Genomic DNA, 26,144 nt, shown 5'->3' with positions numbered 1-26,144 from the left:
AGAGCACACTCACATTGAGAGTCTGAGCGCTGCCTGAGATGTTTGTGCATCCACTTTATTGTGTCATAACATGGTATAATAGTATTATGATGCTCAGGCAAGTGGAATGGAGCATGCTTCCTTCTGTCCCTGGAACAAAATAACATGCGTACACACACACACAAACACACACACACACACACACACACACACACGGTTCACTCATCAATTATTTCTCAAAGGGGGGATATTAGCTCAGCATTGCCCTAAATCGACCCTCTCCCATGATGTGACCAGGTGTTATTTTAAGACTTAAAAGAAATTACAGCTAAGTTTGGGCCTGAGAAAAGAGTCTCAAACTGCAGCTGCCTCTTTTAAAAACAGCGATGATGAAATACATTGAGAACGAAAATGCCTGAAAGAACTGGACATTGATCTAATTTGCTACATCTTTAAGTTCTGACTGCAGTTGCTCAGTGGAAAAAATGGAGGAATGTGTGCTTCTAAACGCCCGAATCCAAATGAACCGCTGCTGCACATCAAAATCAAACTTCTCTCACGAGCTTTTTTAATAGCGAGTCACTTTCTGCCAGTAGTTTTTCTGCATCGCGGCCTGTTTGTTTCCCCAAGTCCTCAGTTCAAAGGCAAGTGATTGGTTCCAGGCTCACATATTTAAGAGATGAAAGTCGAGAAAGCTCTCTGTATCAAAAAGCCTTGGCGAACACAGAAAGGTCAGGGAATAGATTCTTTGCTTTGAAATGTCAGCTGATTACTTTATAACGGGTGACATGAAGCTATCTGAAGGGCCTGTAAGATAAAAAAGGCTTTGCAGTGTGGAGAGGACAGGGGTAAAAATAGATAGTTACTTCTGATCTTACTATATTGGTGCTTTATCAATAAATGGTAGAGAGGTATGTTTCATTTTCAGTCTTTTTATATCGGAGAAGCATCCACAGAGTAAACTGGATACAAATGCAAAACTTTTCTGCTCTGCTGAAAGTTTACAAAATGTGGAGCTGGACAGACTTAATTCAAACAGAAAAAAAAATGGAAAGGTTTCATTCCAAAATTGAATTGAAAATGTGTTAACCTGAATTGAAACAAGACTTGATTTTGTATTTTGACTCTTTCAGTCTCCATGAGACTTCTTTTAGGCAGACTGTACCTTTAACATTGATTTACTGTTATATCAGCATGATGCTGACCCCCTGTTGCATTATTATTTTATGCTTTAAGCAGAAACCTGTTTTCCTTACAGTGGATATTCCATTTTGGAATGAAAACTTACATTTTACACATTTGATTATAATGACCCCTACCCTAAAAAAAGTTGGGATGCTGTTTAAACATAAATAAAAACAAAATGCAGTCATTTGGAAACACACTGTGTTCACAGACAATGGTTTTACTAAGTGTTCCTGAGCCCATGCTCTAATATCCATCACTCCACATCTTTCCCAGTCTTGTGTTGCTCCTGTGCCAACTTATTTGAAACATGTTGCTGCATCAAATTCAGAATGAGCAGATATTTAGAAAAAAAAAAAAAACATTAAATATATTGCCTTTGTACTGTTTTATGTCAAAAGGCTTTACAAATGATCACATTACGTTTTATTTACGTTTCAATCAGCGTCCTAATTTTTTTAGAACCTGGGTTGTATATTAGATGTTAATATTATACAAATGGTTTTATTAAACACATACATGTTATCATATAATACCACTAGCATAATAAAACAGAGGCCATAAGATCACCCAAAGACAAAAGATTATTATTGGAGTAACATTTTCAGGATTACAACAATTCAAAGCCAAAATCTTGTTTGTGGTTGCACGGTTTATGGTTAGTACTAAAATCACTCCTCTACAATACTATGTAGTGTATTCTAGCAGCGGCAGGGAATCACTGCTGTGCTGCAGAAACCACAGTGGAATGGCAAAAGGAGAAACGGAAACAAATCATTAAACTTAGTGGTATTAAGTATTCATTTAAGGCTACTGTTCGCATTCCCAGATATCAAACAACATTCACTCAGTGTCAGCTTGGATTTTTGGTCAGTGACAATAAACAGTTTCAAAACATTTTACAGGCTGAGACAATCTGAACGTAGCTGATTCCAGTGTGAAACTACTGGCTTTGTTTGCATCTAAACAGCGAAATAGCAGAACCCGGTCAAGGTGATACTTGAGGGTGAATGTACTGAAAATGAAATGATGGTAGGTCTGTTTGTATGGGACATAATTAGTGTAACGGAAGAAAATGTGCATTTTGTTACATAGACTCAGAAAGAGAGATGTTACTTCCCACATACGTAATAGACATTAACAAAAAGAGAGAACAGAGAGATGCGTCAGTAAAAGGATAATTAGTGAAAGGACATTAACATGCATTATAAGACGGAGCCTACAGGTCAATGCTTTGTGGTACATTAAAAAAAGAAAGATTACAAACACTGCTTTACATATTTTGATTACTTTTCAGTGCCTCAGCTTTTACTTTGGCATTTGATGCTGTGATCTTGACAAGAACGACAGCAGAACGTTGTTTTTTTATTATTGAAATGAGATGAAATGCTGATCATTGATGGTGCAACCGCAATGGACATTCTTGATGTATCAAAACCATCAAGACCAACTTTGGTCAGCTGCATGAAGACGGACTACGATTACTCCCAAAGAACTCTTATTAACCATGGATATTTGGCAAATACTGTATCTCCTCAGTGGGAATGACTCAAATGATGAAGGGCGAGCACTATGAAAGCTCTTCCAAAAACTAATTTCAGCCTGCTGTTGTTCAAAAATCAAAACCACCACAATCATTCTGAAAATCTGCATAAATTGCGTGCCTTTTATGATCCATAACAACATTTTCAAACAGGCAAAACTGCTGATTGTACTCAAAATGAGACAAAAGGGATGGTGTGAGTTTTGGAACACTTCTCTTTATGTGAAAAGGTCGACAGCAACTGGCAAAAAGCGGACTCCAAAGACTCATTACTGAAATGTTTAGCATATTCTCAGAGTGAATTCGTCCCTCAGTTCGAGAGCTGATTCAGATTAAATGTAAATGTAAATTAAATGCTGTAGATCTGAAAGAGCACCGTCTCGCTGTCTAAGGACTGATCAGAATGACTAAGAACTGACCTGAGCAGGCTCAGGCATCAGGTTATGTCACCTACATATTAAACAATCTGATGTGGTTTGCGTGATATTTTTACATTGACATAGTTATAAAGGCCACCATCATCTGAATTCGTGGGATTCTCAGTGTATGAGAGTGTTCAGTCCTTAGTTATTGTATTTCCTTTGTGGTTATAAGTAGCGCCACCATGGTCCTGTCTGGAGCAACCGCCCATAGAGTGTTTGACAGCGTCTTCCAACGACTTTCTGGTTACCAGTAGCCGCACCACGCACTCGTTCTTCTTTGTAAGTCTTTTACGAGCCTTGTCGTGGGTCACCATGGTCATGTCCCAGCCATTCACCTGGAAGGAAGAGCAGAACTTAAGTCTCAAATTTAAGTTAGCACTAAATTGATTGACGGGAGGACTAAGGTGAGCACTGCTCCTGATGCACAGCGCCTGTCTGACTCTTGAGTGTACACATGGTGCCATCTTGTGGATCTAGACCAAAGCTCTGTTTCACTACACACCTGCATTATTTTGTCGCCCGTCCTCAAGCCTGCCTCGTCTGCCGGTCCTCCTGGTGTTGTCCTGGTCACGTAGATGCCCTTTGGACGACACAAACACATTATTAAACAATACAGCTTATCTAAACACTGAAAACAAGTTAACATACAGAAAATGGCACCTGAAACAAACAACACAAATACTGTAATATAATACAGTCTCTCTGGTTTGACTGTAATCATTAAAGCATGTTTAGATTCATAGCATTAATGAGGGAAAACTCAGCCCTTGAGTACGATAGGTCTAATACTGATTAACATTCATGATTACAGTAAAACAAGTACATTAGTACAGTACAGCACATTAACCAAGATAGAACTAAGACTGCAACAAACCATTATTTTGATTAACTGTCTGATCATTTTGTCCAAAAAATGTGAAAAATGCCCATCACACATTGCTTGTTTTGTTCAATCAACAATCCAAAAGTCAAGTCAGTTAACAGAGAACAGCAGAAAATCCTCACATTTGAGAAGCTGAACACATTTTGGACATATCTGCTTGATGAATGATCAACTGATTTTAAAAATAGTTTTCTGTTGATTGAGTTGATTGCTTGGTCTCAGCACCACGCCCAACAGATACCTCAAACGAGACAAAGGCCTGTTGTTCTTTTCAGAATAAAGGTTCACTAGTATCGATGAGATAAGAACACCTGAACATCTCTGTGGGAAAGCTCCAGTAATGCTCATAAATGTGTCAAGAATATCTAAAGGAAAGCCTGAAAGGTCAAATCCTGAAGGAAAGTACAGTGCATATACACTTTCAGCACATAAGACTCGACTTTGTGTAAACCCACAGTTTTCCTTCCTATGACATCAGTGAGCTGAGTGTGGTTTGTTCCCACCTGAGGCTGCAGGTGATGTGTTCAGGCCTGCCCCTCATTCATAGCTCACCAATGTACTGCTCTGGTATCAGTGTGCTGCAGCAGGACAGGAGTGTGATCAGGAACAGAGGAAGAGTCAGGTGGTATGTTATACCACATTATATTTCAACTGATAGCTTTGTGTTCCAAAGAGACCCTGAAATCCAGGGAAGGACGGAAAGGTCTCATCATAGAATGAACTTCACTGCTGTCTCTGCCTGACGGACATTTTCTGTACTTTATGTTGTGTGCAGGACGTCTCGCTATTACCATTCATTATCTACTCTACTGCTTTTATGGATTGTCTCTGTTGTTTTATCGTGTTGTTTTTGGATTGTCCTGGTGTAGTTTTGAACCCCCAACTACGGATAATCAACTCAAATTCAATGAGAATTACAGGATTTTAGTTTTGCTTAAATAGTTTTAATGTATTTGACTTAAAGAGATAATTTGACTTAAGTTGAACTTAAGTCAAATTATTCATTTGATTTTGAATAATTGAGCACAAATTCTCAGATAGCGATACTGTCTTAATAAATACAGACATAGTAACTATGTCTCGATGACTTACCCGTGGCTGTAACATGTTTTAATTACAAAGAGCTGATGGAAAAGCACACACACACACACACACACACACACACACACACACACACACACACACACACACACACACACACACACACACACACACACACACACACACACACACACACACACACACAGACTTACTTTGTCAGTCTTGTCCTCAGAGAAGGGGTTCTGTCCGGGGTCCTGATCTATCCCTCCTCCAATGCTGAAGCCCAGGATCAGATTATCTCCCTGCCGTAGTTTGTTGATCTCAATCCTTTGCTGTTGGACAAAAAAAAAAAAAACAACCCAACAACCTAGGATTACCACCTTGCAGCTGTATGCTTCCGCCAGCCGTGACATGTATGAGTCCAGTGAATCATTTCCAGTGAGACACGTGCTGTCTTCACTTAGAGACTATTCTTACAGAGGAAGATTGATAGAGAGCTTCATCACATGGTGCACCGACAATCACTCAACAGCAACACCAATGAGCTTGCGGTGAATTACAATGCTTCAGATGTGGATGTTGCTGCAAATTCTAAAACATGGATGCTTCACACACCTTCAACCCAGCACCACAGAAGATCTGTACAATCAGCACAGTTTCAAGGTGGACACCCAAGATTAGTGTCTCCAATTCAGTATCTGAACGACTGAAATATGGTCACAATCTGCCCTTTATGGTACTGAATAATGGGCAGAAAAGTGTTTTTGCAGAATGTTATGATGTCACAGTGAAGCTGACCTTTGACCTTCTGGATATAAAATATAATCACTTAATCATTTTATCCTATGAGACAATTGTGTGAAATTTTGCCATGAATCTATTTATAAGCTACGATCAAAAATAGGTTTTGTCAGGTCACAGTGACCTTTGACCACCAAAATCCAATGAGCTCATCCTGGAGTTCAAATTTTTGTGCCAAACTTGAAGAAATTCCCTCAAGACATTCCAGAGGTATCGACTTCACGAGAATGGGATAGACAGAAGTGTGGACAGATGGATGAATGGACAACCCGAAAACATAATGCCTTCAGCCATGGCTGTCACTGGCGTGGAGGCATGAAACCAAAATCAGATTAATCTTCACAGGGCATTACAGTGCCAATATAAAAACCATGACACGCTTTGTTTATAACTACTGTTACATACTGACAATTCTCTGATCAGGAAAGGAGTGGACATCAGATAGTAGCAGTGTTTTTATGTGTCAGAGGTCTGAACCACTGGTCTCTCAGTGCTGGGACAATACTGTCTCTACAGCAGTGTCAGTGACACAAGTCCCTGTCCATTACTGTTCTTGTTGATTAAAGAGACTCCAGTTCTTACTGTTTGAGAGGAACAACTGTTTTTTTAGATGCAACAGTCCAACTAAAAATCATCACTACCAAAACACTCCTCAGCAGTTCCTGAAATCGTTTATCTGGCTCAAATTTTTTTAAATGAGACAGGGCACTCTGGATGTTTTTTTTGTGGTAACTGTCATCATCCATAACTGCAACATGAACAGTACTGAAAACACAGCAAACGAAAAGGTTTGAAATCAACTCTCAGTGACATTCAGCTTGTCATCAATTCAAAGGCAGGTAAATGACAGCATATACAGCCCTGATTTATCAGCTGCAGACAAATTTCACAGCATGACACATGGTGCATTTCAAAGGCTGTTGCCTGGTAATTGAAGTCCATCGTGGCACAGAGACTTTTTATGAGCGCGGCCCTGCCCTTGACACTGACAAGCAGCTGCAGGCTCACTGACCAGATGGATGGATGACTCTGACAGTAGGACTCCTCACAACACAAAGACTGCCTGTGTGTGTGGTGATGAATAACCAGACATTCACTGAGTGTTTACAATGAAGTCTAAGGATGTCTGGAACTTTGATAATACTGATTAAGTGTCTGTCAGTCAGTCAGGAATTGCAGGCATGATAACACATTTTTTCTCTCCCAGTAAAAAGGAGATTTACAAGCCTGACGGGTTAAAAAAAAAAAGAACTACTTAATCTATAGATGGGACACTACTTGTATATAAAACAGGCGCATTTTTAAATGTGGAGTGAGAAATAACAGAAAACTGCAGTACAGACAAAATAAATTTGACGTCATTTGGAGAGTATTTCACAACCAGGCAGCTCTGAGGAGTTTATGTTTCAACTGTTAATTAGATGTCTTTGTCAGAACTCCTTTTTAACTAAACTGAAGTGATCCTTATTGAAAAACTTTGTGAGAAAGAAAGAAAGAAAGAAAGAAAGAAAGAAAGAAAGAAAGAAAGAAAGAAAGAGTTAAGCTATACTATATTTCACTTGTGACAGTAAAGCATCTCCAGCTGGAAGTGTTTCTGATTATTTTTTACTTAAAAAGTTAACCTCCATACTTCCTTAAAACATACCTGCTCCAGACCCCCTACCCCCACCCCCACCCCCACCCCCCATGTGACATTTTGGCAACTCTTACTGGGCTAAATCCAAACCATCTCACTCATATCTATCGCTTTCTTTGGCTAAATCATAATGATCTATTTGCAACTGCGAGAATTCCTGCAGCATGTGAATGCAGCGCAAGAAATACTACAGTCCAACTGTACTCTATATTCTATGACTTTGTGTAAAGTCCACCAGGAAGACTGAATCACACCGACGGTGGTGACGCCCATCTGTACGAATAAATAAATGTCAAGATATTCTCCTCTTATAATTAAGAATCAACAACAACATGCATTTTCTATCACATTTCGACGCCCAAGTCGCTATTGCTGTGGTTTGACGAGTTACTCGCTTGAATTAACCGTCTAGGTCGTTTTTTTTTTTTTTCAACATGGAATATGCTAGTAAATGGCTCCTGACGGGGCAGGTTGCTTTCACGGTCTTCACTTCAGCTAAACAAATAAAGTAATGTCTCAGTTCAGACGGCTAGCTAACGTTAGTGAGAGCACCATGGCTAACTCACAATAGTTCCCTCACTTAAGTGCTAATACAGTTTTACGTTAACATCGAACCAGAAACTGAACAATAGAGTCCCGTTGAATGGAAACAGCCCTGCTCCCAAACTTACCACAACAGCAGTCACCGGCTGGCCTGGGACGAAAGACATGGTGTCGCTAGAAAGTTTGGGCTCGAAAATGTGTAAACTTGCGACGACTGTTGTTGTAAAAGTAAAAAAAAAAAAAAAACAGGTCTCGACAACGGAACAACTTCCGAGATGACTACATAAATACCAACAGGATGATTCGTGGATGGAACCCAAAGGCTTCCCAGATGACGTCACTTCGCCTGCTCGATTATCAGATCTGCGTGTTTTTGTGCACGGGGTAGCCAGGGAGGGCGGCGTTTAACAGCTAGTCGTCGCCCCACCGACTCTGTGATGGCAAGCGTTACAAATCAAACTCTCCGAGGGATTGTTGGTCCTCTGTGTGTTCCGGCACACGGCTGGGTGTTTTCCTTAAAAGGAGCTGGCAGAGAGTGACCTCCATCGTGATCCCGCAGACAGTCCATCCCACCTACTTGACCGAATAATCTGAGGGACCGCCTCACGTGTAAAGCCTTCAGACCCCTCTTTTTGTTATGAGGAGAAAACAGTCGACCAGGCGCAGTAAGAAGGTACGTAACTGTCCTACTTTTTCACAAAACGTAGTTTTGATTATCTTTCTATGCGTGTGCTGTCTTTAATTGTTTTTTTTTTATTTATTTCTATAATCATGGAAAGTGTAAGTGTATTTCTTTTTTTTCTGTCAACAATGGGGCTCTATAATCAGCCTATTTGCATTTCCATTTAAGTAAAATGTCAGAGGCAATTCTGAATGAGTTCCCGTGGTGGAAATTAACTAAGGGAATTTACTGTATTTAAATACAATTTCAGGTGATTGTAGCCTACTTGAGCTTATTTACTTGAGTCATTGTAGGCTACTGTGTATTTATACTTTACTACATTTCAGTGGCAAATGTTGAAGTTTTCACTGCACTTTAATGTTTAACATCTACAGCTTCAAAGTATTTTGTATATTAAAACAAATACATGTTCCTGGTCAAATTAAAATCCAAGTTCTTTACACCGCCACAGCATTCACCCCAATACCGGGTGAAGAGGATGTCACAAAAGCAACGTGAGAAACGAAAGAAATGAGGAGGAAAGAGGAGGAGAGGGGATGGGAGGAGCTGCACAGAGCAGAAACAGAAACTCTGTAAATGTACAGTATGGGTGAATAAACTAGGGCGTCCCTGACTCGTCATAGTCAAAATCACAGATGCTAGAGTAATATTTATTAGAACACCTGTAACTGGAAACAATACAGACTAAACAAGAAATGTGATTAATCAGCTCAGCCATGTAACAAGATTTAATGCTTTAAATTAATGATCTTTTCATGTACATAAATGTGAAATATTGAGCGCACATGCTTTCTAATCCTTATCTCTAGTTGTTATGACTACATGAGCCATTTACAGTAAAAATGAAATGATGTGTTTGGGAAAACACTTCCACGTCCACAAGCTGTGAAAAGGTGAATTTTACTCACTATGTTTTGACCTTTGAAACAGGTTTGACCAATACCTGTGTCTGCTTCTTCCAGCTTCCCTCATCATCTGGCTGATAACAGATCAGCATGTGATGCTACAGGACAGTATGTCATGTATTCAAAGCAGCTGACATTAGCTGTTTCATTTCTGATTTACATATGTTGCATAATACTTCCTGATGCTGCCTTTTCATGCTTTGTCACGTTACCAAAGAGTCATATAAAACATTTAACCTTTAAAAGCCTAGCCAGGGGAGGATTAGCTTCAGTGAGATGCCTGTGTGGATTACTTCTTCTTGAGTAGCAATGTTGATTTGTGTTGTCTTTGTTGAATAAACTAACAGATAAATAGAAATAAATAAATAAAGCATCCACCAGGCACTGGCACTAGTTCCACCCACATGCAGAGAGCAGTTCACTCTATTTTGCGCTCTTAACACCTGCAGAGCAACAGCTTTAAATTATAGGAAGTTGAGTCTTAAACAAAGCATTTGCAGCTTTGATTCACTTATGTAAAGGAGTATATTGCAAGCTCCCAAAATTATTAAGGAATAGTTTAACATTTGGGAAATACACTGATTTGCTGAGCAGCAGCCTGTTAGCATAGCTTAGCACAAAGACTGGAAACAAGGGGAAACAGCTAGCTTGGGATAGGGTTATGGTTAGAGTTAGGGTTACTTCACTGCTCCCTGCCATGGTATGGTACCGCACACTTACTCTCATAAAACTGTAAAGTGTTTCTATGCTTTGGGTTTTGGATGGATTAAGCAATCGAGTAATCATGTGGTAATTACTAAGCAGTACAAGTTCTGGTAGACAGATTTTGTTTCTTGTTTTTCCAGTCTTGTGTTAGGATAAGCTAATTGGCTGCTGGACGTAGCCTTATATTTAGCAAAAAGAAAGCAAATAAAGGTCCAACAATGTGAGTGGTAGCTTTTTGTCAGGCAAACATTCACATGAACACATATCTTAAAGGTTGAAATGCTACATTATGAAACTTTTTTCAGGTTTCAATAGTCAGTGTGCGGACTGTCCCTCCTTTTCCATTGTATGCTGCTTTTGTGCTGCACCTGCACCCACTTGTGGTCAGACTCTCCACCTCTTTGTCTCAGTTCAGTCGCGTTCCAGTCATTCCACAATCCACTGATCAATCTACCTGTACATTATTTTTGAAGGGAACAGTTGTGTATCAGTAACCTGGGGCAAAGGGTGGAGGTGGGAGGTACTCCTGAGGTAATCCTCCATCAGTCGACCTCGCATCAGTGCTGCTGTAGGAAAATGGTGGACCAGTTTGCTCCCCTGTGATCTCCTGGTACTCATTGTCAGTATTTTCACTCCTGACGGTCGCCTCCATGTTAATCTCTGTGTACATAAGCTCCTGCGATGTGCTTCTCTTCTTGTGGAATTTCTTCTTGAGGTTCTTGAGGTTGGTGACGACTGACAGCTTGGCTTCCTGGTTCTTTACAGACTGGATGGTGACCCCAGGTGAGTGTTCAGTGGCTGTGGGTGTGGAGGGACTCTCAGGCGCAGAGACTGTTCTGATGCAGGCCTGGTTCAGCTTCAGTGGAGGAACGGAGGTCCGGGCAGGGACTTCAGGAGGCCGGTTAGATGGAGGGTTGTCAGCTGTGTATTTGTTTCTGGTCTTTGGCACAGGCTGGAGATCATGAACGTGAAACATACAGCATGGACATTTGTTAGAAATGAAAAATAATCCTTACATTTCAATGTTAAAACCACTGAAACTGCACTATACAAATCTTGGATATATCACAACATCATTAAGTAATCATGACTAAATAAGCAATGCTCAAAATTAGAGTTTGGGGGCAAATGTTTAGATATTTTTTAGACTGTGAAACAACCAAACCTGTTAAGAGTTTGGGAGAAACTAACTTTGGTAACTAACAAGAAGCTGGTTCCATTAGAAACATTTGAGAATCTCTTTGGTCAGACAACATTTAGATGTATTTTATTTTAAGGATTTAAAGAATTAAAACATTAGTTAACAGTTTTAGCACTAGACAGAAAACAACTAAGATCACCATTGCCGTGGCTGGAAGAGGGGAGGTGACATGCAGGTGTTCTTCCTCCAGACTAGGGTAGAGCCTGATCGGGGACAGGATTGCAGAGTTCCTCAAGTTATTTGGTCGATATGGAAGGGCAGGTGGGATATCTTCTTGTGACACTGGTTGGCTTTCACAGCGAAGCAGCAGGTTGTTTGGCCGCAAACTTGTGTTATTGTGCGGATACCTTTGTGGGAACAGTAGTTCCGCATAGTCGGTCTTGTCATTCGAGGTCTTATGTAGGATCAGACAAAGAGAGAGAAAAATTGAACAATTTGGGATTTGATCTCGTTTTGCATGATGCACAGGTGGCAAGCAAACAAGCAAATACTGTGGTTTTGAATGAATGATGATGACACACTTTTAACTCCAAAGCATGCATTGTAATGCCTGAAAGCAAAAAAATGTAGCCCTGCTGAGTTCATTTCACATCATACACCTAACAGCAGAAAGAAAAGTGAGCACAATAAATACAATAAGCTACAAACCACAGACGTTAATGACGTATGGAATTACTGTAGGATAATAGAACATTTCCTCACCTGACCACAAGCGACAGTCAGCACCTCATTGAAAGGCATGATGGGAGATCTCCGATGAAAGTCCACCAGGTCCTGCAGAAACCGGTGACGCCTGTTCTCCCCTACTATGATGTATTGGCCATCCTCCAGTGCATCAATCATGAAATGTCTGCAACGGTCCTCAGCACTGAGGATCAAAGAGGATGCATGAAGAAGAATGAACAGGGCTGGACTTTGAGCTGTCGGACTGAGAGTAAACTGAAAAATAAAGCACCTTTCAACCCTGCAAACACTCACCGGTATGAGAGAGTGTAACCAATCCTGCTCTCGCTGACTCTGATGAGGAAGTAGCCAGGAGGTTTGGACATCAGCAGTTCCTCTGCCGTTCTGCATGAGTAATTAACAGGCAGTATAATTAACAAAACCACGTTTCACACATGCGCTTCAATCTGTAAATGATGCTGCACATCTACGGAGCAGCGCTGCCTGTGAACTGCAGTGAAGTCACTGTGGGAATTTGTCATAAGATGTTATGAGTTATATATGTTATATGTTATAAGACAAAATGTTCTTGTCGTGCAGGAGCTCAGTTAAATAGAGTGGTCTGATGAATGCTGTGCATTATGGTGTTAATGGTAAATTGAATTAAGCACATCATTCCTGGTAATTACCCACATTCATCATCCATTATACAAGGTATTGAATGTGTACACTGGGTGTGGAGGAAGCGAAATTCATTGTAAGTAGGAACTCTGTTGAAAGTTTTACAAGGGCACAGTCCACCACTGAAGAGACCACTTCACTGACACACTGTGATTAATGCGTACATCTGTGTTTAATGAGATAAACCTGTAAATGATGCATTGGTCTAGTTTTGCTTGTTTGTTTTGTGTGTTGTGTGAAAATGGAGGAAAAATGGGCTTTCTCTGTTGTGATTTTATTGTTTAATGTTTTACCATCACTTAAAGGGGTGAACCTCCTGAAAGGTTTGTATCACTGCCTGAATATTTGACATTTTGGAGATTCAAAATTTGCCCCTCTTTAGCCGTTGTTTAGGCTCTTGTATGTTTTTCCATCATTATTCTTGTATTATGGCTTCATTTTATGTCTGTCTTTTGTTGTTGTGAAGCACTTTGTACTGTCTGCTCTAGCAAGAAGCTGCTTTTACATTTTCACTTTACCTTTTTAGCCTGACATTAATGTTATACATACAGAAGAATAAAAAAAACATGATGCACCCTAAACAAAAATGAGCAATTCACTCAAACTCTAAAACAATCACTGCATGCTGGGACGCAACATTTATAAAACATGGCTCTCCACATTCCTCCCTGTCTCACTGCTTCAGATGGCGGACAGTGATAGACTTTGTGAACTTACTTCCTGGAAATGATCCCATGAAACCATTCTGGGACTACACCGTTCCTGATCACAGAGCGGAGCTGGGACTCTGTGAACCAAACGAAAGCATCATGCTGTCCTTGTAATGGCTGACTCCACTCCATCATCCTGGGAAACAGCTCATTTAATCCTCTGTTGTGTCTGATGGGAAATTCACTGAGCAGAGAGACCTGTAATATATCATTTACAGCTGACTGAGTCCATGCATAAGGAAGTACATACAGTACAAACCACATACAGACACATGAGCCGTCAGCAAGCAAATTCCTGCATTTAGGCTGATGTGTCCTGGATAACTAGCAGGCTATACACTCAAATGGTTAATATCTCACAACAGTACTGCACCAATCTGCTTCTTCATCATCTTTCCAAGTTTATTGTTTATTTATTTGTTTATTGTTCATCCTCAGTTTTACATAAACAGAAACTACATAATACATTAAATAAAGGCATTTTACAGTACAAATATTCACCTAGACAGGACAGTTTACCACTGTAACATTCAAATAATTAAAATAATTCCGGTTTTGTCAGTGAAACTCACTCATAGAGCCTCAGAGATTTCTAAATGTAACATAGCTCACAGCTAAGTGTACTCACCTTGTCCGGCAGCTCGGTGATAAAATGACACAGTAGAGCAAGCTCACCTGACGACACCTGCGTGGGGGCGGAGGCAAAGCTCACATCCTTGTGAGCAGCTGTTTATCAGTCACGCGCACTTAGAAAGAACATTATCTAAGATACTCAAATGAGACAATCTTTTTCACATATACTGCATGTAACAAATGACAGTAGATCTGGATTCTACAGGAACGCAGCTTAGATGAATACATTATAAAGCCACAGGTGTACCACACATGTGTTACCATGATGGAATAAAAATATGGCCAAAGGCGAAGTTTGGATCTGTCACTCAGGTAAAATGAGAGGCTTCAGCCCTGCCCTCTTCAGCTGTTGTATAACATTACATTTGTTCAGTTGTCAGTTCATATTACCGAGGCGTGAGGTCACATATGATAAGAGGTTAGAATTCAAAGGCATCAGTTAATTCTATCAATGTTTACCAGCTGTGCAGGTTCATTCCAGGTCTGCATGATACTTCTATAAAGAGAAATGAGGTTACCTCAACCTCTGTGCTGCAAATACACTTTTAATTGTCAAAAGATATATACTATGGACACCTGTACAACTGCCTTGTAACAAGTATCTGCTGCTGTGGTGAGAGAGGAACCTCACAGACAGGAACAGTCTTGATAATAAACTTCACAGTCTTTGGCGTTTGTATTGTTGGTGACATATTAACCATTTAATGAAGTGACTGCTTGAGAGCCTCTAAAGGGAAAGTAAAGAACCAATGTGGGAAGTTTCCCTCCCACACACTTATCTGAATGAAAAAACACCTAAAGAAAGGTCAAAGTCTCACTGCTTCAATGTAATGCAGAAGTGATGATGTCCAGTGCAAATGTTCCCAATCACGAGTACATTTTCAACTGGTGCAGTTTCACAAGTGAGCTTTTGCTCAGTTCCATCTCTTCCCTTTTTCTCTTCCTTCAAGCACATCATGTAGGCTTTCACTTCATTTGTTAATCATTATGAGTGGGACAGAAAGCCCAAAGGCACTAGAAACAATAGACATACTGTTTGACAAGACATTTTTACAGAAGGTGGCCTCAACTTTTTATTCTCATACGTTAAGAAGTGTAATATCTCACACACTGATTAATGTAAAATATTTTTCTACATCACAGTATCAGCTGCTGGTGGGAGCTACACCTGAGCATCCCCGCTGTCGGAGCTCTGGGTCGTACTGGCAGTGCAGATCTAGAGGGCAGATACATCCAACTGCAGGCACAGGAAATCCTGGAAAAACCGCCGTATTGACACTGTGCTGAAGCTGGTTGTTTGGCTGTTGTCAGGTGATTGGAACAGTAAGCAGCTCAGACTGTGAACACACCTTTACTCCAAGGCCGGAGAGGCAGCGTGAGGAGAATTTGCAAAGGTAGACAATCAGCTTATCAGCCAGTCCACCGCTCCAGAATCACCCACTTCTTTCAAATGCAGACATGTGGCAGCCTGTCCAGCATTCCTGGCAGTGCTCAACCACCTTTTGCTCCGCTTTTCAGCCAAACGCTGCACATTTACATGTCACAGACCAGAAATAAGAGTGTCTCACCGCACAGAATAGCAGATCCTTTTGCAACACAAAGCTGCTGCCAGTGGAGCTCATTGGGCCTCTCAGTTTAAAGTGACCCTTAAGTGTTCTTATTGGACAGATTTTTAATGACTTCTCTACTCTGTGTTATAGTATACAGTCATCACTAAAGGAACAACAGCACATCTTGTGTTGTGGCACAGATGCATGCTAATTAACAAAGCATAGTGCTATCCTTGGGTAAAATGAGTGAAAAGATTGTAATAAATGAATCCAAAGTATTTATAGAAATGTACTTTGTTTTGGTTAAAAAAAAAAAAAAATATATATATATATATATTTTAAATCCACTTCCCAAATGTGGTTTTTAAAATGTTTTATGAACTCAATTGCTTTTTTTGGAAATATGGGTTTGGTCCTGCTTAGATTATGGTTTGGTTAAGAAAAAATATACAATCCTTAAAAAAAAGGTAAATACCCTGATATTGTTTAATATATTTAATAGTTCACATGAATCTCCAAAAATAAAAAGGTACAAATATAATAAGCTGACATCTTTTTAAGAATTTCATTTTTAATAAATCATCAAAAGTACACATATCTACAAAAGGTGTAGATCAATAAGATTTATGAAGTACAATCATTGTAGATCTTATTTACAGTTGCTGAATTATCTATTTACCATGAAATCAGTTACAAATTCCAAATTTAGTTCGGGAACGCTGAAGATATGTTAACAGAGACCTGGCAATTTTACAACTGGAGAGAATTACAAATAACTTCAATCAAAAGCAAAACCAAATTTAAGTCAAAGTCAATTCCAAAAATCCTTTTATCAAGCCAGGAATTGGTTTAATCTGTGAGAGCCAGTTAAATCAAAACTGTCCAACCACGTTAACGAGGATGATTTAAATCCACAGGTTAACATCTAAATTCCTTCAGCATCGCGAGAAACGATGCGCTCTCTCTGTAAAACATCGGAGATAAATTTCATCAGCTTTCATTTAATTTCCTATTCTTAAGTCTGAACAGCTCAGCTGAGCTGAACAGAATTTGGAGTGACAGCAGAGAATAAAACAGCAAGGATCCTTTACACATTTCTAATCTCAAATAAAGCTTGTCAAGTCAAATGTGCAAAGCTTTTTGAGGTTTGCTACGCACCCAGAATGCATAGTTCAGATGGCCATGATATGGGGCCAAAACAAGGCGTGGGGATGTCTGGAGAGGAGGGAGAGGGGAGGAGTAAGAGACGAGGGGGGTGTGGGGATGGGTGCATCTGGGGTTCCCAAAAGCATCAATGGGGATGCAAATGTATAAAAAGCTAGAAAAGGTGAAAATTAATGGGAATGCTGGGAACAAGACTGACAGACATCTCTAAATCACAGGCATCCTGTATATTTTCATTACATGCCTAAAAAGACGAGGTTTCAGTGCTCAGATGTCTTTAGGAAGCCCAGACCGGGTACATGGAAAACTTGTGCATGAATATTCTTTGCTTTCAGTTAAGACTTGCAACAAATACAGTCAACAAATGCTAAGATTTTTTTTTGTTTTTCCAGAAAGAACAAAAGAAAAGTGCATTATCGATAAGAACATTAAAGGGCACTTTGTCATTTTGGTGCTATGTTTTTGTTTCACTCCATAAATACTGCTACAGCACAGCCCCTATCCAAGGCCCAGAAAAACAGTTGTGTGCATGTTCCCCCATTGGAACCGACAACCGGAAGAAGGATGAACGAATAAAACAATGACTTCATCTGTGATTCCTTCTGTGCCGCTGATGTGTAACTGCATTGCCACCGGGTGTCAGAGTTAGGTATTGCTAGTCCACCAGTTGAAGTGCATCAAATAACTGTCTACCTCACACAAATCAGATCTCATCCACAGAAACGGCAACACCTACAATGATGAGGTAACCAACTACAAAAGGAATCGGTGTGCCCTTAGAACATGCATACTTTGTCAAGAACCCAGTCTTATTGCAACCATGTGAATACTTCTGATAGACAAAACCTGGGCCCCGCATACACATTTCATTTAACTGTCCACAGGAGGAATGGAATGTTTCAGCCTAAGAAATCAACAGAAAGACACTCACAGAAAAGGTGAAAAGAGGAGCTGTAAACCCGAATGTTCATATAATGAGTAAAAAGCGCTGGCTCTACTGTTTCATATGTGGAATCGTATCAATGATAGATATTTACATGTTGCGTTGGATGTATAAAAGTCTATATATAAGTCTAGGCCACCCAGTCAGTACACAAATGTAGCATAATCATTTCAAACAGTAATCTGCTGGGACTGTACTCTCATCACGTTGACAACAAAGGTCGCATTATTCGGCAGATGGGAGTACATTTGAAATTAGGAAGTCCATTGGACCAGTAAACCTATTTGGAAATATAATTTGCTTTTAGTGGTAAGGACCGAGTAAATAAGACACTGACAGCAGGTAAAAGGAACTGGCTAGACATCAACAGTCGTAAAGTTTTGATCGTTTCCAGAGGCAGTCTTTAAAAGTCTATAAAAACTAAGGAATCAGGGTGAAACAGTCAATCTAATGAGCGACTGCGCAAAAGAAAAGCAGATTGATCGTGTAACAGAGGCCACAGCAGTTAGTTTCACAGGTGTCAAAGGAAGACGAGTAAACCAAAGGAGCTATAAACTTCTGTTTTTCCTACTTGATACGCACAGGACAATCAGAGAGAGACGGAAGCAGACGAGTGAATGAAGATAAAAGAGAGATCAGAGTGTGCTCTGTCCAGTTCTGTCCAGTGGGGGACACAGTTAAGGCGACGGTGGATGCCGACGCTCCCGTCTCTTTACAGGAGCGTGCAGCGGAAGAAACTGCTCTTCTTGGGCTGTTCTGTAATTTTTACTCCTTGACTGCTACCCTGTGGGTTGTTGCCCTCCTAAAACACACAAAGATGAGGATGAGAACAGCAAAACCAGCAGCACATGTCAGAGCAATTAAGTTTCCACTCTTATATGCTCTTACCAGCTTCTTGTCCATTTTTGCTTTGATGTCTCTGGCGAGGGTTAAGAAGGCCTGCAGACAAAAACAGGGAGCCAACACATTAACGGTACTGTGGCTGGGACTAATAGTTTTGGCCGAGGATGATTGTGTGGTTGGTTAACATCAGCAACCCCAGAAAAAAAGGACTAATAATTGTGGTTTAAAACCATAAAACTAAAGGTGATATAGTCTCACCGTATGCCGTGCAAATACAAATAGTGATGAGAACATTAAATCACTGAATGTTTAATTTAGTTATGTTTTATAAGTAGGACCCCTGAGGAAGACTAAGGGGCAAAATTGAGGATCCTCCCCTTTCATAAACAACTACAATTACTGTCTTGTGGTTGTTTGGCTCTGCCCACCAGTTGCAGTTAACATCCATGTCTGTCCAGACTCACATAATATATGTCATGAAGACTTTGAAGGAATTCAATGAAAGGTATTACATGCATTTTTTGCTGAAATGGACATTATCCCTATATTGCCATGTATGATTCCAGTGAATAATTTCCAGTGAGACACATGCTGTCTTCACTTGCAGACTATATTTCCAGAGGAGTACAGAGCTTCATCACATGGTGCAACAACAATCGCCTGAAGCTCAATATCAGCAGAACTAATGAGCTTGTGGTGACTACAATGATTCAAATATGAATGTTGCTGCAAAGAAGCTGCAATTTCCAAAACATGGATGCTTCACACACATCTTCAACCCAGCAGCACAGAACATCTATATAATCACCACAGCTTTAAAGAAACTTAATTTCTCCAGCCGTTACTGTCACTGGCACAAAAATTCCAACAACAACAAAAAAATTCCCACTATTTCAGTAAACAAGGAACAGTCACACACATAACCCCCCCAGGGAAAATAGAAGCTTGTCTTTTACACTTTGATCATTGTATGGACTAAACAAATGAGAAATAAAGCGTTAATTAACAAGATTTAGAGGTGCTGGTAGGTGAACTTTGTTACTTTTGGACAAAGGCGGATGTTCACTTTGCTCCCAGTCGCTACGCTAAGCTAAGCAAGGTGGATGACGGCTACCAGCGTCAAATGTAACACTGGATATGAAAGTGGTACAATGCAATAATACGTCCACTACGAACAAATAATATTGGAAAAAGTGGGAACTTACATTCTCCACGTTGATATTTGCCTTTGCACTGGTCTCCATGAATTTGATACCATACTCCAGTGCCAGCTGACAGCAGGAAGAGAAGAGACAGAATCAGTGTCAGTGCTCAGTAATGATGAACTCAGGTAATAAATATTTTCCCCTATATTCTAATCAAGGTCTCACGACGTTCATCGTCACATTTATCACCTTCTCTCCTCTGTCTTTGGACACCTGCCGCTTGTCATTGACATCACATTTGTTCCCAAGGACCATCCTTTCCACATCTGCTGAAGCATGCTACGGAAGAAAGGACAGCAAAATGAACACAGAGGAAATTAATCAGCAATAATGTGTGCTTAGAGTTACTCTGTAAACAACCCTGTATCCAAGAAATTATGTTTATATACAACTAATTTGTGTTCCTAATTATGTTGTGCTGACAAACTTAATCGCTGCCTGGATTATGTTCAGAGTCAATTTTGTATGACTGAGTGAAACACCACATTTTATGGTGTGGCTGGGGGTGGATGGCAGTCATACAAAGTGTAGGTCTGTGCCGCAAGAATTCAGGGTTTGCATCCAGACTGTGGTTAGGTTTAGGCAACAAAAGCACCTTGGTTAAGCTTTGGGAAAGATTGTATTGCAGCTGACTTTTTCTGTATCAAAATAGACCATGATCTTTCCCTGACATTAACCAAGTGCTGTCAGTGCCAAAAGAAAACCATAAAAAAGTTGAACAATCCTGTAGTCACTATGTGTGGATAGTGCACAAATGAAACACACTGTCAGTGAACATATGTTCAATATCCACATTTTGCAACTTCCAACGTACATTAATTTAAAAAATGTCCCCATTATGTTGATACAAAACATAATTTGGTTGACATTACATTTCCTTCAAAATGCTGTTGCTAATTAGTTGTAAATAAACATTATCTCTATGAGACAGGGCTGGTGGATATCAGGAGTTGTACAGGCAGTGCTAAGAAAACACACAAACAGACACACTGACTAATGCCAAACATAGTTTACCTCTTCTATATTCCGTATCCAGTTTTTGATGTTGTCGAAGGACTTCTCATTGGTAATGTCATACACTAACATGATGCCCTGCAGAGTTCACAGAGGAAAAGACAGGAAAATGGAGCAGCCAGTCAAAAATGAAGCCATTCCTTAGAAATTCTCATTAGTCCATGGAGACAGACTTGAAAATTAAGTGTCTAATGTGATTTTCTGGCATCCAAGACAATCTTTCTTAGTGATGAACCATGTGATTTTGCAGCCTCAAGTGAAAGCATGACATCTGACTACCCAAGACAACAAGGATCAATTAGGTTCCTGAAATAAAATATGCAAACACAGGCATCCAGTAAAACCTGAACTAAAGGAGGGGCTAACAAAGATACCACAATTATGCACACATCTCATTTCCCAGGCGTGAACAAACTTAAGGAGGACAATGCTAGGTGTGGTTCTGTTAAAGGTTTATGCTACAGCATGCACACCTGAGATGACCATCACTTGTCCCATTCAAGTCCCAACAATAATCTATACTGCTGCTGAGCTGTGAAGCTGATGATGAGACTTACCATGGCTCCTCTGTAGTAGGCTGTTGTGATGGTCCTGAACCTCTCCTGTCCTGCTGTATCCCTACATAGAAAACACATTTTGTTTTTTCATTTTGCCGAGCAGAATGCAGTCGAAGTGACTGACACCATTCTCCCCAAAGTACCATTTTTTTTCAAGATTTCATGGAAAATATTTTGGGAAATGTAGTGAAACATATTAAAATGTCTTACAAAAAGCTAATTTTAAGAGGATCAATATCAATTTCATCCCTGTGGATTAAGCAAAGTGTATGGATGTGAGGGGAAACAAAAACTGTCAAAAGTGACAAAATGTATATACAATCAATTGCCAAGTAGTCAGCTGGGATTAACTGAAAACCAACTTTCAGTAGGACAAGGACAGAACTTGTGAGATGCTCCATGCAGCCACAGGCCACAACTGTTCCTGGTCACTAACAGCTAAGCTAACCACTCTTTAAATCACATCGTCTCATTTTTTTCCCTTTTACAAGTGTTAAAGACACATAGAGAGTGTAGATACATAAAGACATAAAGACAGACATAAAGCAGATGTTGATCTTCTCAATTAATGCTTTGGTAAGACAACTAAGGACATTCCCAAAAATATTCCTTCACTATATCAGTTTTTACTGATTGCATAATAGTACAAAAGTTGTCACATCAGTGCTCAGCCGATATAATGATCTAGATTTCTGCGTTGTCCAAGGGGTGGTATTTATTCTATATGAAATACAAGGAAAACCGTGGAGTAGGCACTGTTGTCAAGGGAGGACACAAAAAAATAGAGATTATAATATCAATGATCATTAGAGCTGCAAGGATTAATCGATTGATTAGTAGTCAACCATGAAATTAACCACTAAATATTTTAGGAATCTTTTAATCAGTTTGAATAATAAAGAAAAAAAGCACAAATTCTCAGATTTCAGCCTCTTAAATGTGGATATTTTCTTGCTTTTTTTTTTGTTTGTTTGTTTTTGTTTTACTCCTCTTTGGCGGTAAGCTGAATATCTTTGGGTTGCAGATAAGACAAGACGTTTAAGGACATCATCTTGGGCTTATGATCAACATTTTTCACATTTTTCTGACATTTTATAGACCAAACAACTAATCAGGTAATTAATTATGAAAAACATTGCGAGTTGCAGCTTTACTGATTATAAATTTTGACCAAATATAATCCTGCTTTGTAATTATTTATTTTAAATACCTTATATTTACTACATGTAATCATACAATAATATAAACGCAGCTGTCTGTTCATTGTTAATATAAAGAGTCTCAAATAACCCCTCATTAGCTGGAGGGCTATTGTCTTGCATTACTTTTTAATCTGATTTAAGAAAAACTAATTAACTAGAAACGGGGGTGTCCTTGTCATCCATCTCTATCCTTCATCTGCCACATTAGTCAAGCTGTAATGTGAAACCATTTGTGTTTTTTGTCTATCTTACCATATCTGTAGCTTGATCTTCTTTCCATCTAATTCTATTGTTCTGATCTTGAAGTCAATACCTGAAGAAAAACAAAAGTCATAGTTCAGCCAATTTAAGCACATCTATCATATGCCATCGAAACTGACTCAGCATCTTATTAGTAATAACATTAATGTCTGATTTTAAAAGCACAGAGTGGTTTCCGAGTTCATTATTACTAGCTGTAACGTCGGCTACCAGAGTGCGAAGTACAAGCAGCTGATCATTTGAAAAATGATAATGCCAACTAGCTGACAGCTTTGTTGCTTCTTAGCTCAGCTTGCCATAGTTGACATATGTCTGCTTTAACAGCTCAAGTGTGGTGCCCACACTCAGTGCACTTACACAGGTGCTTTCTATAAAAAAAAAAAAAAGGAAAGAAAGGAGAAAAAAAATATGGATAAATATCATTGTCGCTTCTGTAAAAGTCCCTCTAACAAGCCGGCTGGGCTGCTTCCTGACTAGCCACTACAAGATGAATGCTAGCCAAAAAAAGTTAGCAACAAATTAGCATGACGGGATGGGCTGCTCCTTTACCACTTTTCGGCAAAGACAATAGTGATAGCACGACTTTAACCCACCTATAGTAGAGATAAACGTTGAGTTGAAGGCGTCCTCTGAAAATCTGAATAGCACGCAGGTCTTTCCGACGCCTGAATCGCCGATTAAAAGTAGTTTAAACAAGTAATCGTAAGTCTTCGCCATGTTATTAGTTAGCTTACTACTGCGGATATCCCGCCCGGTGTACAGACAGAGACGTCACTGCTCGTGCGCTGCCTTTTGGTCAAATTAACTGTCACTCTTCTCTGTCGTCGTGGCTCCGGAAGTCCGTTGTTATCCGGCTGGGTTTGCTCGTTTTGATGTACACGGTCACCCGTACTAAGGCTGTTGTTGGTAGTTTGATATTGAAAATATTTCCGTCATAATTACGGCGTGTGGAAATGGATGTTCACTGTGTTGTGTTGCAAAGTCTATCAAAATGAGACAAAATATGTAACTTATATGTACTTATACTATATATGTAAGTTATAACTTAGGCTCTGTCATTGATTAGCAGACTGAAGTTAGGGGGAACTTATTGATTAACGGTATTGCTTCACTAAATGTATGAAAATCATTTCAGACCATATAGTCAAGTTGAAACACTGCTGTGCAATAGTTTGGTGTTGTTTCGGTGTTGTTCTTATTCTTGTTTTGTCCAGTTTATAACAGTAAAGTAACATTATTATGTATCCAAGATGAACCACTTCAATCAGTAAAGCTATCTGTTGCGCCTCCCCTTCAGAGCACGACCCCGCCTGCTCCGTCTCTACTCAGTTGCAGACGTTCATAGAAACCACTGCTGTGTCTGTTGAGAGAGGTGCGCTTGACTTTTACATCACTTTACATCTTTTTTGGATAGGACGAGAAACCTGAGCGATTTGAGCAAAAATGTCTGTAAGTAAAAATATTTTTTATTGCGATATATATTTTTTCTGGTTAGAAACATTTAGAACAGCTCTTGTTGTTTGGAATTTCCCCTCGTGGGACTAATAAAGGAATATTGAATTGTTGACAGAAAGCTTGTTCAATATCCTGCCATCAATTGATAAACTTAACATTACACGGAAAGAGAATGAGAAAGGTTTATTTATCAGTTAATCCATGCACCGTGAATATGTGTAAATATGTTGGTAAATCATCTGTAGTCAGTGTAGAGGTGTAATAGCTTCAGCGGTTAGGAGTGATGCTTGGGCTTGTCTGGACATGTCTGTTTATTTTGCTCAAAGTGCAGTTCAGTCATCAGACTGTAGGGGGCAGTAGAGTACAACAAAAACATGAAACGGCCATCGCCTTGTTATTCAATGAATAAGTGAAATAAAAAATAATGATTAAAAACACAAACTGTGAATTTAGATCTTTGAAATGACAAATGCTCTGATCTCTATTGCAACAGGCTAAGGATCTGATGTACCCCAGTTTTACAAGGGAGAGGATGAGACACAAGAAGAAGAGGCTGGTGCAGAGTCCCAACTCCTACTTCATGGATGTTAAATGCGCGGGTAGGGGCTGCACACTTATTTTCCTCACTGATGTTTAATATAGATTTTGGGTTAATTATGTACCCCAATTATCTTAAATTCTCCCCCAGGCTGCTACAGGATCACCACAATCTTCAGCCATGCTCAGACAGTGGTACCCTGTGCAGGCTGCTCTGTGGTCCTCTGCCAACCACGAGGGGGCAAATGCAGACTAACTGAAGGTAAGAAGACTTTCACCTGTATCCTTCTTGCTGTTTTGCCTGTGATAACATATTAAAATGTTGAATTTTCTTGTCCATCTAGGTTGTGCCTTCAGAAAAAAATATTCCTGAACAGCCTGTAACAGGCAGCAGAATGGACCATGGAAACATGTCTGAGCCTCACACTCCGTGATTTTAAATGTGGCAAGTCCCTCATGGAGATATCTCCACTATCTGTCCAGAATCTTGATATTGTGGAGTGAAATTTCATCCCCCCTGTGGGGTTTCATAGGACAGAGCAGGAGAGGTGCAATGCCAGCTCAAGATGAATGGAAATCATGTACATGCAGACAATTCCACATTAAGATAGAATTTGATGTGTATCACACTCGTATGATGAAGCACTTAATATTGATGATAAGCTTTGACTACTCTTTTGAGTAAGTAAAACATGTTTCGTAATTATCAAAATGCACAAAAAGTCCAATGAGTCACAACTTCTGTAAAACATTTATTAGGTTGACATAGAGGGGGGTGGTGGTGAATGAAATATTTCAAAATGGTCTCGACCACGTGTGAGCTGCTTTCTGTGGCCCCGGCATGAGATGAAACCATGATGACCGTCACAAACAAAAATAAAACAATTGAAGAATTTCTTGTCTGTTATGTGTGTTCTTTGGTCTTGAGAGTTCCCCTGGCGAAAAGAAGTGGTGTAAATGAAACAAAACGGAAAAAAATCAAAGCAATACAATTTCTCACATACCTAACATTATTCTACTATATACAATAAGTATCCATGGTTGATAAAACTTGACTGAGCTTCCAGTGGTTTGGGGTTTAGCTCGCTCATGTAATACAATATATTGTAAATCTAGTTAATATTGGCTACATTATGGCATATTGTTGGCAATGATGCAGAATACGTTGATGGTCAGGTCAAGCTTAGGGGAAGGTGGTAC

At 39.7% G+C, this 26,144-nt stretch overlaps 4 protein-coding genes across 4 annotated transcripts; 1 reads left to right on the top strand and 3 right to left on the bottom strand.

Annotated features, from left to right (window-relative positions):
- Positions 1 to 895: 895 nt before the first annotated feature.
- tax1bp3 (Tax1 (human T-cell leukemia virus type I) binding protein 3) lies at positions 896 to 8,376 on the bottom strand. Its single transcript, XM_070961699.1, has 4 exons — positions 8,162 to 8,376; positions 5,266 to 5,385; positions 3,632 to 3,709; positions 896 to 3,464 (listed from the first exon to the last, which is right to left on the bottom strand). The coding sequence occupies exons 1-4, from the start codon at positions 8,198 to 8,200 to the stop codon at positions 3,264 to 3,266; spliced, it is 438 nt and encodes a 145-aa protein (XP_070817800.1). The 5' UTR covers positions 8,201 to 8,376; the 3' UTR covers positions 896 to 3,263.
- A 2,396-nt stretch (positions 8,377 to 10,772) lies between these two features.
- On the bottom strand, positions 10,773 to 14,219 carry hsh2d (hematopoietic SH2 domain containing). The gene is made up of 6 exons (XM_070961340.1): positions 14,209 to 14,219; positions 13,588 to 13,716; positions 12,505 to 12,594; positions 12,229 to 12,394; positions 11,666 to 11,920; positions 10,773 to 11,277 (listed from the first exon to the last, which is right to left on the bottom strand). Exons 2-6 carry the CDS (start codon positions 13,713 to 13,715, stop codon positions 10,813 to 10,815), a joined length of 1,104 nt encoding a protein of 367 aa, XP_070817441.1. The 5' UTR covers position 13,716; positions 14,209 to 14,219; the 3' UTR covers positions 10,773 to 10,812.
- A 2,032-nt stretch (positions 14,220 to 16,251) lies between these two features.
- On the bottom strand, positions 16,252 to 23,710 carry LOC139330451 (ras-related protein Rab-8A). Its single transcript, XM_070961371.1, has 8 exons — positions 23,546 to 23,710; positions 22,944 to 23,004; positions 21,490 to 21,550; positions 20,933 to 21,010; positions 20,108 to 20,197; positions 19,919 to 19,984; positions 18,759 to 18,809; positions 16,252 to 18,672 (listed from the first exon to the last, which is right to left on the bottom strand). The coding sequence occupies exons 1-8, from the start codon at positions 23,667 to 23,669 to the stop codon at positions 18,583 to 18,585; spliced, it is 621 nt and encodes a 206-aa protein (XP_070817472.1). The 5' UTR covers positions 23,670 to 23,710; the 3' UTR covers positions 16,252 to 18,582.
- Positions 23,711 to 24,279: 569 nt separating this feature from the next.
- LOC139329787 (small ribosomal subunit protein eS27-like) lies at positions 24,280 to 25,846 on the top strand. Its single transcript, XM_070960254.1, has 4 exons — positions 24,280 to 24,401; positions 24,901 to 25,006; positions 25,096 to 25,206; positions 25,289 to 25,846. Exons 1-4 carry the CDS (start codon positions 24,396 to 24,398, stop codon positions 25,315 to 25,317), a joined length of 252 nt encoding a protein of 83 aa, XP_070816355.1. The 5' UTR covers positions 24,280 to 24,395; the 3' UTR covers positions 25,318 to 25,846.
- Positions 25,847 to 26,144: the final 298 nt, after the last annotated feature.

This window comes from Chaetodon trifascialis, chromosome 4 (genome assembly GCF_039877785.1).
Source record: "Chaetodon trifascialis isolate fChaTrf1 chromosome 4, fChaTrf1.hap1, whole genome shotgun sequence".
In the NCBI taxonomy this organism is placed as follows: domain Eukaryota; kingdom Metazoa; phylum Chordata; class Actinopteri; order Chaetodontiformes; family Chaetodontidae; genus Chaetodon; species Chaetodon trifascialis.
This window is presented reverse-complemented; position numbering and strand designations above follow the sequence as displayed.

What these genes read in the sequence shown, in the direction of transcription:
- hsh2d (XM_070961340.1), bottom strand. Translation starts at nt 13,715, where the DNA reads ATGATGGAGTGGAGTCAGCCATTACAAGGACAGCATGATGCTTTCGTT. An exon ending in CATGGGATCATTTCCAGGAA is followed by an intron (nt 12,595 to 13,587) that starts GTAAGTTCACAA and finishes TTACTCATGCAG; the next exon opens with AACGGCAGAGGAACTGCTGA. An exon ending in TGACTGTCGCTTGTGGTCAG is followed by an intron (nt 11,921 to 12,228) that starts GTGAGGAAATGT and finishes ATCCTACATAAG; the next exon opens with ACCTCGAATGACAAGACCGA.
- LOC139330451 (XM_070961371.1), bottom strand. Translation starts at nt 23,669, where the DNA reads ATGGCGAAGACTTACGATTACTTGTTTAAACTACTTTTAATCGGCGAT. An exon ending in AACGTTTATCTCTACTATAG is followed by an intron (nt 23,005 to 23,545) that starts GTGGGTTAAAGT and finishes GTTTTTCTTCAG; the next exon opens with GTATTGACTTCAAGATCAGA. An exon ending in CAAATATCAACGTGGAGAAT is followed by an intron (nt 18,810 to 19,918) that starts GTAAGTTCCCAC and finishes TTTTGTCTGCAG; the next exon opens with GCCTTCTTAACCCTCGCCAG.
- LOC139329787 (XM_070960254.1), top strand. An exon ending in CATGGATGTTAAATGCGCGG is followed by an intron (nt 25,007 to 25,095) that starts GTAGGGGCTGCA and finishes ATTCTCCCCCAG; the next exon opens with GCTGCTACAGGATCACCACA. An exon ending in CAAATGCAGACTAACTGAAG is followed by an intron (nt 25,207 to 25,288) that starts GTAAGAAGACTT and finishes TTGTCCATCTAG; the next exon opens with GTTGTGCCTTCAGAAAAAAA.
- tax1bp3 (XM_070961699.1), bottom strand. Translation starts at nt 8,200, where the DNA reads ATGTCTTTCGTCCCAGGCCAGCCGGTGACTGCTGTTGTG. An exon ending in AGCCGGTGACTGCTGTTGTG is followed by an intron (nt 5,386 to 8,161) that starts GTAAGTTTGGGA and finishes TTTGTCCAACAG; the next exon opens with CAAAGGATTGAGATCAACAA. An exon ending in CTGAGGACAAGACTGACAAA is followed by an intron (nt 3,710 to 5,265) that starts GTAAGTCTGTGT and finishes TGTCGTCCAAAG; the next exon opens with GGCATCTACGTGACCAGGAC.